Source organism: Centroberyx gerrardi, chromosome 14 (genome assembly GCF_048128805.1).
Source record: "Centroberyx gerrardi isolate f3 chromosome 14, fCenGer3.hap1.cur.20231027, whole genome shotgun sequence".
NCBI lineage: Eukaryota > Metazoa > Chordata > Actinopteri > Beryciformes > Berycidae > Centroberyx > Centroberyx gerrardi.
Window position 1 is genome coordinate 6,439,069 of NC_136010.1, and position 13,938 is coordinate 6,453,006.

Sequence of the window (13,938 nt, forward strand, 5' to 3'; positions counted from 1 at the left end):
TGCAAGCAGAGTAAGACATGGGCTGTTTTCCATGATGTGCCATAAAACCCAGACTCTAAACCGCACTGAGGATGACAGATGGAGAGGGAGGCACAAAGCGACAAGGACACCAAGGTGAACACACACAGACACACACACTGACAAGCATGTACATGACACACATGCTGGCAGCTTCAGCAACCCCATGATAAATGACCACAAGAAGAAGAAATAAAAAAAAAAATGCTGCAATGTACATACACGCACACATACAACAATACACACACACACACAAACGCACACGCTTCCTACTCAACAGTTGGCACTCTCCCACCCCGCCGTCTCATTTCCCCTCCTCAGCTCTTTTGCCAGCTCTCCTCTCTGCTCATGCCCAGTCTGACCCCCTCCTGCTGGGCCCGGCCCGCCGGCACGCCGGGCTGCGTTCTGGAGGACCGTGGTGAAACAGAGCTACGAGTCTGCGCTAAATGGCTCCATTCATCGATTCTATCTTAAATAGTCTTTGCAAAGCTCAAAGCGTGAGACTCAGCAGAGGGTCCCACTGAGCTGAGTGGTTTTATAGAGAGCCTCCCTGCGCAGCTGAAAAAGACGTATAGAGGGCCTCGCGGTGCAGCTGAGTAGCGCTACAGAAAGCCTCATGGCAGAGCTGCCTGCTGGGGCTCAACCTTGACCCCCGGAGATCCGAGCACAGAGCCAGACCAGTCTGGCCTGGGATTTTCTGAAAAAAACATCTTGGCACTAACCATATTTGTTCCATTAGTCTGGTTTCCACCACAGGGGCATTCAGGGGCCACCAGGGCCTCCTCATTATCTCATATGTATCTCATATATACAGTGGCAGAAGTCCCACTATGCATTTATCTTGCATCTACTGTTTCCTGCATTAGTACTGCAGACTATTCCGTACTGCATGTTGTACATTAGAGCCAGTATACTGTTTTTGCATCTAGTTTCCAACACAAATGATATGTGTTTGTATGTCTGTATCTTTGTGTCTGTGTATGTTTGTGGGTGTCTGTCTTTGTGTATTTGTCTGTGTGTGTGTGTTTGCGTGTGTCTGCATGTGTGTGTATTTGTGCCCGTGTACATGCATGTGTGTGTACTGACTGTCCTTCAACACTGGCGCCAGAACAGGGGTGGGGTGGGGCATGTGACTTTTGCAACCCCATCCACTTTGAAAGCCCGGCCCTCAACTTAAACAAATATTTGCACCTATTACCGTTATTACGGTAACTCAAAATCAATCCATTCCCACCTATTAGCGCCATTATGGTAGTGCAAGTGCAGTTCAAGCCGTGTGAAGGATGATTTGAGCAGGAGACTTGTTTTGTTTAGCGTTTGTCATGCGGGTTTGATTTTCCGACATAACAGCACATGAATGCAACGCTTTTCAGCAGCCGAATTGGAAGCCCCAGATGTCTGACCTTCCCGACAGCACATGAACACACAATTACATCAGAGCCACCATAGTTCACCACAATTTAACATTTAGCAGCTGTAGACTAGCCTAGTGGTGTGTTTAGGACCCTACGGTTCTGTCCAATATCCACACACACACACACACACACACACACACACACGTATCTTCCTAAGGCCTTACCTCTCCTCTGTGCCCCACATAGACGAAGGCACACATGGGCTGGAAGGCGCCGGTGCCGCAGGCCAGCAGGTGGGTGCGGTTGTACGGCTGCAGGAGGCGGACAAAGTTGGCACACTCCGTCTGCAAAACACACACACACACACACACACACACAGATGAAGACCTTGTATCACAAAGAAGTATGTTTCCAGGAATTGTGAGATTGTCTGTCTATTGTGTGTCCTGCACATGTCTTCTTGCACTGAATGCGAGAATGCCTCTTGTTGTCTCTGTACCATGAATGCCAGGATGTGCTTATGTTACTGTGTACGTTGTTGTTATGTCCCAGCACTAATGTCACCAACACAATTACCATACAATTATTGTATTTGGTGAATAGTGAAGTGTTTCAGGTTCTCAATTTAAAAACAAATTCTTGTATTCCACTTTAAACATTTGTGTTTTGGATGTGTTTCATGGGATTTAGGGATACGAGACTGACGCTGCACATAAAGGTCTCTGTGAACTTTCCGCTCAATTAAAAATGGAAAAATATAAAAATTGAGTTTATGAAATTTTCACGCTATAGCTGGAAACTTGTGCACATGTATAGGATGTGAACATGCACTCATGCACGCACACACACACACACACACACAACAGGGAAGGGCGGTTAAATAAATCAAAACATACAGTGCAACAGTAACTGTCATCCAAACACAGATAACTTGGCTTTAGGGGTTTTGAAGAGAACAAAACTGATTTCTTAACAAAGCTTATTGATTCCACATGTTAGTAATGAGGGCCAAGAAAAGAATTTTATTAGATGAAATGCAATCGCCTCCGTGTCCTGCACATAACTCGTATCTCCGGTTTTCACTTTTTAGCCAAAGTGACACGCTGATGTTGCTGAACAAGTTTCGGTCGAAGGAGCCTTGTCAAGACGTTTGGTAAAACATCAATAATGCACGGGTGCCAATGTGAAAAAGAGTCAGCTGGATGAAATTCAGGTGTTTGAGGATGTGAGTTTTGTGGAGTCGTCAGGGATATGAGGACACCGATGATAAATTTGAAATATACTGTGGGCTTGAGAGAGAGGGGAACTCAGGGCATTAAGTGGAGAAACAGAGAGAGAGAGAGAGAGAGAGAGACTGAGAGAGAGAGAGAGAGAGAGAGAGAGAGAGAGAGAGAGGCAGACAGACAGACAGACAGACCAAGAAAGAGAGAGAGAGAGAGAGAGAGAGAGAGGCAGACAGACAGACTGACCAAGAAAGAGAGAGAGCGAGAGAGAGAGAGAGAGGCAGACAGACAGACAGACAGACCAAGAAAGAGAGCGAGAGAGAGAGAGAGAGAGAGAGAGAGAGACTGACCAAGAAAGAGAGAGAGAGACCAAGAAAGAAAGAAAGAACGAAAGAGAGAGAGAGAGAGATCAAGAAAGAAAGAAAGAAAAAGAGAGAGAGAGCAAGAAAGAGAGAGAGACAGACCAAGAAAGAAAGAAAGAAAGAAAGAAAGAAAGGAAGAGAGGGAGTCAGAGCAAGAAAGAGAGAGAGAGAGAGAGAGAGAGACCAAGAAAGAAAGAAAGAAAGAGAGACAGATCAAGAAAGAAAGAAAGAAAGAAAGAACGAAAGAAAGAGAGAGGCAGACCAAGAAAGAAAGAAAGAAAGACGCTACTATTGCTTCACTGGATACCCCACCCACTGTTCCTCTGCCTAAGGAATGGAAATAAAGACTGAAAATTCAAATTAATGCAAAAGGCTGACAGAGACACTGAAACACATGAAAGACCAAACAGAAGAAGAAGTGACTCAGGAAACAAGCAGTCGAGACATTTCTGCACCTCATGGAAGTCCAAAGGAAGCCGAGGGCAAGACCGCTTCCTTCTTCCTGACTAGAACAACAGCTGAGAGAACGGGTGTCAACCGAGAGGAAAGAGACCGGTCGGGTGTCACTCGCTCAAGCTGACAGGGTCAAACTCATACACACACACACACACACACACACACACACACACACACACACACACACACTACTATCTCGTGTGTGTACGTTTCTATGTTTATTTGCCGTTTTAATATTCGTGTTTGTACATGCGCATGTGCGTGTATGCTTGTCTTTTTCTATTTGTATGCATGAAAATGTGCATGTGTGCTAGTGTTCTTGTTTGTATTTGTGTGAGTGTGTGTGTGTGTGTGTTGTGTGTGAACATGTCTGTTTGTCATTTTGTGTCTGTGTGTGGCCCGTGTCCGTCTCAGAGTCACAGTCAGCCACTTAGACATTGTTGATCGTTTCCTCAAGTGCTTTCAGGCCATGCAGCGCTGATGTAAACCATGTCACTGCAGCAAGAGAAAACGGTTTACATGATTATAGTGCCCGTCCCCATTGGTTCATTTCTGTAATCAAAGTCTGTAATAAACTAAACAAAAGCCGCATTTGTATTAAAGCGCTTTCAATTAAAGCGCTTTAAAACAAAAGCCGCATTTGTATTAAAGCGCTTTCAATTAAAGCTCAAATTGTTGCTAATTACTCAGATTACACCAATTAAAGAGAAAGCCCGTGACATTTGAAATGTGCTAATAGTGTATTTCTATTGAGAGCAGAAGGGATTTCATGAAGCTCACATTAATTACAAATTTGGCAAACCTTTCAGAGCAGTTTGGAGGATTTCTTGAGATCTGTCTGAGGAAAAGCTGTGTTCTGGTATTTTCCCCTGATTACTTCCCCCCCAATTAGAGTGGGACAGCTCCATCCTAAAAATCTTGTAGCATTTATCTCCACCCTACTGGAATCATCTCCAGGAGTGAGGACTGAGGGAAGACTGGAGATTAGATTCTGTCTCTACTATGTTTCTATTCCTACAGAGCTGTGAGGTCTAGGAGAGTGGACAGAGTGGACTGAGAGGTTCATAGATTAGAAATTTGTCTCTTCTATGTTTCTGTTCTACTAGTCAGGGAGTTGTTTTACAGATCTGTGTGGCCTGGAAGAGCGTAGACTGGAGTGAGAGGTTTCATAGAAAAAGAAAGTGGAAATATGTCTCCGTTCTCCCACCCTGGAGTTCTTTTAGAGATCTGTGTGGTCTTGGTGAGATTAAATGGCGGAGGGAGTGGTGTTAAACAGAAAATACGCCGCTTTTATTAAATCTGGTTTCTACTCTCCGGGAGATCTCGGGGAGTAGTCTTAGACATGTAGCCAGGATAGAAAATGGAAGGGCTTAGTCATCGGCAGGAGCAGCCAGGATCAGAGGAATTGGTGGAAAGAGGCTGGCAGTGTTCATTCATTAACCTTTAATTATCCAGGGAAAGTTGACTAACCACAAATTATCTTTCCCAGCAATGCCCTGCTTCCCATTCACACATTCACACTGTGAAGCTGCCCAGAACAACCACAGTCTTCTGCCTTGGGAGTTAAAGGTGCTATGTGTTGCATTTTAACATCAACAAATCATGACCAGAGGAATTTTGAGACATTAGTAGAATTACCATAAACAAACAAGACCATCACCAAGAAGATAGCCTCTACTGGCCTCTACACTGCATATATCGTGAGCCACCGGGCCGGATTTGGCGGGACATTTTCTGGATTGCTTTCTGGCACAAAACAGGAAGAGGGTGCTATTCTTCCAGAGCAAACGGAGCTAAAGCTTTCAGAGTCTCTCTCAACCACAGATGGTGGAAGGAGGGAAAGGCCGATGGAAAAATCACTTCCAATGTGTTGATCTTTTCAGTAAAGCCAAAGAGAAAAGCTTTGGCCGAAGAAGCAAAGAAGGCGAGGCCAGGGAGGGAAAGGGGGGGGGCAGGTAGCAACATCCTCTTTGTAATAGCAAGAAACAGGGTTTATGGGAAATGTGGTCTTCATTTTGAGAAACACTAGCATTAACAATTCCAATCATGATCTCACTTGTTTTACGATAATTACACCAAGGTATCACAATTTGACAAAGACATAATGATCCATATAAAGGAATTATCCAGCCGCACACTGTTAGAATTTGTTGTTAACTTACTCACATCTTTCCTCAGATTCACAAGCAACTAGCGAAACACGTTGTTCGCTAAGTCTAACAGTGTGCGGTTGGATAATTCCTTTATATGGACTGTCTTGTATTCCTGCGACCAACCTGCACCTGATCATAAGCGGCTGTGCACGGGCGTCTTGACAACTAATTTCCAAAGATATATTGATGTTTAAAAATGCTGCATGTAACACAGTTGTGAGCAGTTGGGAGTTAAGTAATTTGCTCAAGAGAAAGTTGTTGAGGGAGAGGAAAGTGTTTCTCATTTAATTTCTCCTCCTAGTTTGTCCCAGATGGTCTGGGGTTTTAGCCTGCAGCCTTCTTGTCACAAGCCTGTTGCTGATGCATGGGTGAATTAAGAAGCATTGGTGACAAATGTGCAACAGTTCCCTCCATGACAATAAACTGATGAAATGCCCAAGACTCTGTGTTGGGACTGTAGAGCTAACATGGCTGTCAATGAAACCTCCGATGACCAAACATTTTCTATAAAATTGCTCTGACCGGGGCAGGGAGAGGCCAGTTTGGACTTGGAGAGCGGTTTCCAGTGTAAACAGCCGATGGTCAGTGGAGAGAAGTCAGATCCTGTAACACTAACAGGAAACCAGCAGCAACACATGCATGCACGCGTACACACACCCAGGCACACACACCCATGCACATGTACAAGAAGACAGTACATGAGATCTCTCTCACACACACACACATGCACACACAAACACACGGACACACACTACCACACACACACAACCACACACATACACACACATTAACACGTTATGAGGCATTTCAGAGCTGGACAGCTGGATGAATAGGCCCATCCAAGTCTTTGGTCTCAGCAGCTGTTCAATCCTCAAAGAAACCCTTTAAAAGGACTTTTTATTGATTGCCAGACAAGCTTCAGAACATTCAGTTATTGCAGAAAACGCTGGGCCAAAATGGGTGATGATTTCCAAAAAAATCACCAACCGTTTTGCCCATGTAACCGTTCAAATATTGCCTTTACAACAGAAAACAATGGTTACCTAGCAAATTCACCAAATGTACCAGCATGTGGCTGGTGGCTGGAGTTAATTTCCCTCCCTGCGTACGAGAAGAGCAGCAGGCGGCCAGAGAATGACCACACTTCGTCTCTGAGCGGTCTCCGGTCTCCGCAGCATCTTTATCTCATTAAAATGAAGCACAAACAATGAGGAGCCATAAAAGAGGTGCTGCTGCATCATCCCAAATCTGAGACCCAAATGTATTACTGTATCAGTACAAGTCAAGTCGATCTGGATGTGAATGTTAGTCTAACAATATTACATCACAGTGTATAAAGTACGCTCGTAGAATTAGAGACTTATAGATAATTACAGCAGCAATCAGGGAGGAAAGGCAGTGAACCGATGTTAGACTGGTGTCAGTAGTAGAGGTCAGAGACTTTCATTAGACGGATAGAAAAGACTTTCCCCTCTATTTCCCTCTCATTCACTTTTCATGTGAAGCTTCATACTGAAGACATGCAGCACATGCAGCTGTGTTGAAAAAGGTGTTGAAGAAACACCTCTATGATGGTGTGAAGTATGAAGTTGTTATTGTTATTATTGTACTTTTTATTGAATTTCTTTTTATTTGTAGGTACTGTGGTATTGATTGTTGTTGTTTATTATTGTATTGTATAGCTAAATGCACTACTGTTATCTTTGCTACTGACATCACGGACCACTATGGAAATAAGTCTGTTACTTTATTGTGTTATCCTTGGCAAACAAGCTGTAAGGTAATTCTGTTTCTTGTCTTTGTCGAATAAACTAAACTGACTAAATATGTAAATACTAACGGTTTAATACAACCGTTTATTAAAACTCAGACTCTAACTCTCTCTCTATCTATTTATCTATATATGTAATAATAATGTAATAATATCTCTCTCTCACTGTCTTTCTCTTTCATTCAGATTCTTCTCTCAAACCAGCAAAGCCCCAAAAAAGTGTTTTGATGTTTCACCTCTGACCTGCACCAGTTTTTGTCCAACTCGGTTATGTTTGACAGACACAGACAGCAAACATTTGAGATGGAACACGTGTGTGGGTGTGTGTGTGTGTGTGTGTGTGTGTGTTTTTTAGATAGTCAACATGGGATAGAACAGCACTTCATCCATTTTGTCACTAAAACCCCCGAGACACACATAACACAACGAGAGACGTGCAGGAATGCAGAAAGATATCTGTGTAGCCTAATACAAGCAGACAAACATCTCTATCTCTCAATTACACACACACACACCTACACACACACACACACACACACACACCTACACACACACACACACACATTTTATGACTCCTTTGGCACAGGTTAGAGTTACACAGAGCCTGTCTCATAATATATTCTGACTGCTCCTCTCCACTACGGGCACTACAGTAGCTCTCTCTCTCTCACACACACACACACACACACACACACACACACACACACACACACACCTAGCCCTGTGAGCCCTGTGAGCAACAAGTAGAGGAAACACCTAATAAAACTGATATAAGACACCCAAGCCTCACCTGCCACTTCAAACACTGGGGATGGATACCTACCTACACACACACACACACACACACACACACACACCACACACACACACCGCACCTTCTAACCCATTCCAGATGGAGAGGGCTGTCTGACTTTTTGCCATGAGCACAAGGGGAAAAGCCACAGTACTATTACAACTCTTACATCAGTGTGTCTTCATTGTGTGTCTGTGTGTGTGTGTGTGTGGGTGTGTGTGTGTGTGTGTGTGTGTAACGCAGTAATAAGTGTTGGTTTATGTATTCTGAGCGTCACTAAAGCCACCAAGAGCCTCCCCTCCAACTGGGACTGAATTTAACGATGCCTCAGTACATCAAAGAAGAGACTCCCTCCTTCCTTCCTCTTTCTTTCTTTCTTTCTTTCTTTCTTTTATGTTTATGTCACCATCTTTTACCCTTGGTTCTCTTTAAAACTCTCATGCTTCTTCCATTCTTTCCTTTGTCACTCCAGCCCATCCTGTTTATTATTCTCTTAAAACTTTCATCATCATCATCATCTCTATTTTTCTTCTTCTCCTCTCTCATTTCCCTCTCCTCCTCCTCCTCCTCTTCTCCTCCTCGCTTCCTTAACCTCCCTAGGCCAACGATTAGAAAGCTGAGTCAGCTTTTGATGAAGTAAACAGCTCAGTCGCCTGACGTGAGACTGGCGTTCAAGAGTGCTGCTTCAATTCAAGTGTGTTGTGCTTTTTCCAACTGTTTTTCATATTTGAATCAAAATATTTCAGCTGGATCCAATGAAATACTAACTCTGTGGTTGTGTTCAAGTTTATTAAACAGGAACCCAATATAATAGAAACATAAAGTAATAATTCTTGGCATTTTCATAAACAAATGTCTGATTGTCAAATAATGGTTCAACCTATATCCGGTTCATGAAAGCTGAACACCCAGTGTCTGGTAGCTCTTTCCTGGGAAAAATCCTCTACTGCATGTAAGTGATGCGTTTTACGTTTCCAGTTTGTTTGGAATAAACAGAAGAAGAAGAAGAACTGGGTAGTTAAGAGCGACACCTAGGCTACAGGCAACTCAACAGAAAATCCAAGCTCCGCCCACACTGTTTGATTGACAGGTGATCTCTGGGAAGTGCGGTGCAGAAACACCACAGCAGTGAGCGCTGAGCACCAAAAATATCATCAAAATCTCGAAGATTACCACTTTTAAAGACAATCTGAGGCTTGAGGCATCGTGAAGAGACAGAGATCTTGATCAAACAAGAGCGCTTTCATTTCTTCTGACCTACAACCAAAGAAATCTGGGTGTTTCTTCGCCTTATGTGCTGTATCCACCTTGCACCTCAGCCTCCCTCATCCTCCATTACACTGTTAAAATCCTCATTAAGAGATTGTTGCTCACAGTATCTTCCTCCCCTCTCCTCCCTATACACATAATTAGAAGAACACTATCCTCCCTATCTGTGTTTTTTCTCTCTTCTCTCCTCATTCCCTTTCCTCCCTTGTGTAGCACTTATACTTCATTACAAGAACGCTCTCCTCCCTGTCTCTCCTCTCCTCTCCCTCGTTCCCTCTCCTCCTTCATCCCTCTGTCGTTAAGAGACACGCTCCTCCCTCTCCTCCCTCTCCTCCCTCTCCTCCCTATAACCAATAAAAGTCTTAATTTACAGTGAAGCTCTCCTTAAAGCTTTCCCTTTCTCCGTCACCCTCTCCCTTCATTAGGAAGTGAGAGTCCTCCCTCCTCTTCTTCATTCATGATGACTTTCAAGATTTCAGCTCTCTCTCTTTCCCCTTTTTTCATTAAGAAGGCTTTCATCCCTTCTTTTCCTGATGCTCTACCCTTAAAGATTTTATTATGATCATTAGGAAAGAGGTGGGTCTCATCAGGTTGCTCTTGCAGACTTCATTACAGAGAAAGTTTGCTTGTCCGCTGAGCCATTAAAGTCTTTTAAAATACTTTGCTGTACCTATTGGGGCTTTAGGGTAGGAAACTGAAGAGTCAGCACAACATTGCATGGCACTAAACTGTCTGAGTTTGCTGTTTTACTGTATCCTTAGTCTGTTAATGCTAGAGGCACATTCTGCACTCACCTTCCACAACACACAGCATTTGGGGATTGTTTTAAACGAAAGTGCCCTTGGTGCACATATTTTTAGTATCATACTCAAACCCCTAAACCTGGCAGTATTAGAGTCATGCTGCACTCACAGAGCCACACAAAACCACACTGTTAAATAGTCTTGTTCAAAGTCTGGGTCAAGACCAATGGTGAGTCAGATGAATACTGGGTCCAAAACTTATTTTGAGGGAATAAAATTGGCTGTAAGATTTTTAAAATTGATTTTACAGTAAGATTATTTTATTGTTGTTTGACTCATTAAATGCTCTTGATCCAGAATACATATCAGATGTGCCTAGCAGATCCCCCCAGTCATCAAACTGATTTGTAATCAGTGTGAACAGCAAAAAGCCACAAAGAGTCACATTTTTTCAATTCCAATCCACAACCTAGATGTGACTTGTATTTGAACGCTCAAATTGGAATTTGTCCTGAGGCAATTGTCCTAATTTTGGTGCAACCGCAGCTTGGCTGAGCAGCGTTAGCATGGAGAGAACGAGACACAACAATGGAAACAAAAGCAGAATAGCTGACTTGATTGGCATTTGGGGCGACGCCTCACTCCAGTCAAAACTCAAAGGCTCATACTGTAACTGAAGTGTGTTCAAAACAAGCAGGAGAAGCGTAGCAACAAAAACAGATGTGATGTCTGTTGTTATTGTTACTCTGCTGTTACACACGTCTTCTTGACACTGCGGTTAGTTGATATTGGCATCAGATGTGGGTTACATACTAGAGTAGAAATTGTTTGATTGATTGAAATTTTTATCTGGCAAATTGCTGAACAACAAATGAAAGATTTCAGAACCACACACAGACAGGTGGGGAGAGGGAGGGACTGAGGCTGTAGCGGGAGATGGCAGTTGGAGGATTGAGCTGTCAGTCACTCACCTGTGGCTCCTTCCCCCTTTGAACACAGTCTTCTCTGTTGCCAGGCAACGGGGGCCAGTAGATCTGAGAAAGGAGGGGGAGAGAGAGAGAGAGAGAGAGAGAGAGAGAGAGAGAGAGAGAGAGAGAGAGAGAGAGAGAGAGAGAGAGAGAGAGAGAGAGAGAGAGAGAGAGAGAGAGAGAGAACAGTGAAAAGGAAAAAAGAGAATGTGATGATTAATGACTTCATAACTTTGAAATAATGCAAACAACCACCTTAATCAGCAATATTGCAAAATGTAATTGCAGTGTGGGAGCTACATAATCTTTATGTGTTGCTGTTAATGCAATAAAAAAGCAATACTCAGCCCACGTGTCGTTAAATTTGAATTATTTCCCCTGCAAAGTCTACCATAAAGCAATTAGAGGTAAATTGAGCAAGGTGGATCTTGCATATATATGAGGAGGGAAAGGCTTTGGAGTTAACTCTTATACACTTATAAAGCTGAGACCTGACAGACACAATGATGGTTCTGGTTTTAACACTAGAAAGGCCACACCACTGGACGCTGAGATTAAAAATAATAATAATTTCTCCAGTTTCTCCACTATTTTTCCAAAGCATGTGGGCTTTAAATGCCTGCACCTAGAAATCTAAAATAAAAATCAACTTCAAAGTTTTGCAATAAATTAAGTTTTGACAATTTTCTCCACACACAATACCCTCTAGGACCAGAACAACAGACTGCAGGGTGTTGGTTCTCAGATGTGTGATTGTCTTTTTCCTCTACCAGTACAGTTTTACAATTAGAACAACGTCACATTTAGATGCATTTATCCAACTATCAAAACTATTTTAACACATATAATTACACATGTGCCTTCAGAACGACAGTGTGATGAGGAGGATGAGGAAGTGTCCTGGAGCAACACACTAAACCCCTGCCTTGGTTTGGGAACACAAACATCGGCTAAAAAAAACATGATCAGGAAGACAATAAACAAGATCCTGGGTGTTAGACAGGACAGCCTGGGTGACATTTATGAGAGAAGGGCCCTCTCTAAGGCCAACAAGATCCTGTTGGACCCCCTGCACCCTCTGAACAACCATCTGACCCTCCTGCCTTCAGGACGACACCATCGGGTCCCGTCTCCAGGACTAACAGAGTCAGGAACTCTTTTATCCGCTCTTTTTAACACACACACATAGACTCAGATCCACAACATGGACACTAATGCACTAATCTCCAGACACAGACTAGATGTGACGATAATGACTCTGGGTCTTATATTGAATTTTAATGGCTGTTGATCACACACACACACACACACACACACACACACCTATACATCCCCCCCTACACACACACACATTCTCTATGCTTCTTATGTGTTTTTAATTCTTATGTTGACAATGTACCGCAAAAAGAATTTTCCCTCTGGGGACAATAAAGTTTTATCTAATATAATCTAATCTAATTTAAAGAAGTTTTTTGATCCCTGAGGGGAAATTAAGTAATTACAGCAGCAAAGAATAATACAAGTAGTAAAAAGTTAAAATACAATAACACAGAAAAGAGAAACATAACATAAAGCACCTTCTACTGGCTATAAATGTAAAATATTGTTTTTATGGCTGTTCAGTCCATGAGTCTATCTTCTGTTTTGTGCCTGAAATTGAAATGATGTCTTCGCTGTTAGCAAAGGGAAAGTGTGTTAAACCAACAGAGTAGTATCCTTACAAGACCATCTGGATCTTAAAAAGTCTCTCGTCAATGTTCAACTCAAGTTCTCACAGTATAGATCCAAGAGCGCTTGATTAGGAAAGCCCCTCTCTTCCTCTCACTCGGCCAATTCAATACGGAGGAAAGGTGAATCTTAGATAAGCGTGAAATAAAGATTGGACCCAACACAATGGGACTGACTTTCACACTGCTTTCTGCCTCTTCTGCAGACAGAGAGGCAGGAAGAAAGACAACTCAAAATGGTCTTGATGAGGAAAGCCCTGTCCACCTCTGTATTTAGTGAATAATACTGTCGTTTTGTGCGACTACCAGAGGGCTTATCTGAGACAATGAGTCTTTGTCTGGTCCAGTAGGAAACTGGCTTTGCTTTGGCTAAGAGGGAGAATAGAAACCAGAGGGGAAACAAATGCTCCTGACTTGCATTACTATGTCTGATTGTGTTCAATGAGTGTGTGTGTGGCTGTATGTGTGTGTGTGTGTGTTTGGGTGGAGGGTGGGGAGCCATGGTGCTTGTTAGTAAGTGTGTGAACTGGATTCAGATGAATAACGCGATAGAAACAAAAATGAGAAGAGAGGGGAGGGACAATGTGAATTGAATTGCAGAGACAAGTGAATGTCTGTTCCTGTTTCATAGACTCAAAACTGAATCACATTCACCCATTTTGCTCGTAACGCACTGAATTTCATATCACTAATAAAAGTTCAAGACACATTTTATCTCCTCCGTCATAAATCACACTTCATCACAGCCAAGGAGAGTAGATAGACGATAAATCAGGACTAAAACCTGGTTTAAATCTCTGACACAGCCATCTTTATTTAAAGCCTTTAAAGGGCCTGAAACTATTTTAAGCAGCATGTACAGTAGTGGAGGGTAAACTCACTAAAACTCAGTTATTCTACCTCTTTAATTATGAAGTTTATGAAGACTTAACTCATCTTTTTAAGGTGATATAAATCTTTACGTTATAAATACAATTCCATATATAAGATAAAATGAACTTCACTGAACCCCAAAGGGATATTCTGTGATTGCAGCAGTAAAGAATAGGCTATAAATAAAACATAGTGAGGATTAAAGAAATCTCCATCATGGTAATACA

The 13,938-nt window shown here is 42.6% G+C and overlaps 1 protein-coding gene across 1 annotated transcript in view; it reads right to left on the reverse strand.

Annotated features, from left to right (window-relative positions):
- The window catches only part of sema3bl (sema domain, immunoglobulin domain (Ig), short basic domain, secreted, (semaphorin) 3bl), a 72,335-nt gene that overhangs the window by 26,766 nt on the left and 31,631 nt on the right, over positions 1-13,938 (reverse strand). Inside the window, exons 3-4 of the mRNA XM_071902781.2 lie at positions 11,115-11,177; positions 1,598-1,717 (exon numbers count right to left, since the gene is read on the reverse strand). Coding sequence (XP_071758882.1) covers positions 1,598-1,717; positions 11,115-11,177 — 183 coding nt within the window. The remainder of the gene's footprint in view (positions 1-1,597; positions 1,718-11,114; positions 11,178-13,938) is intronic.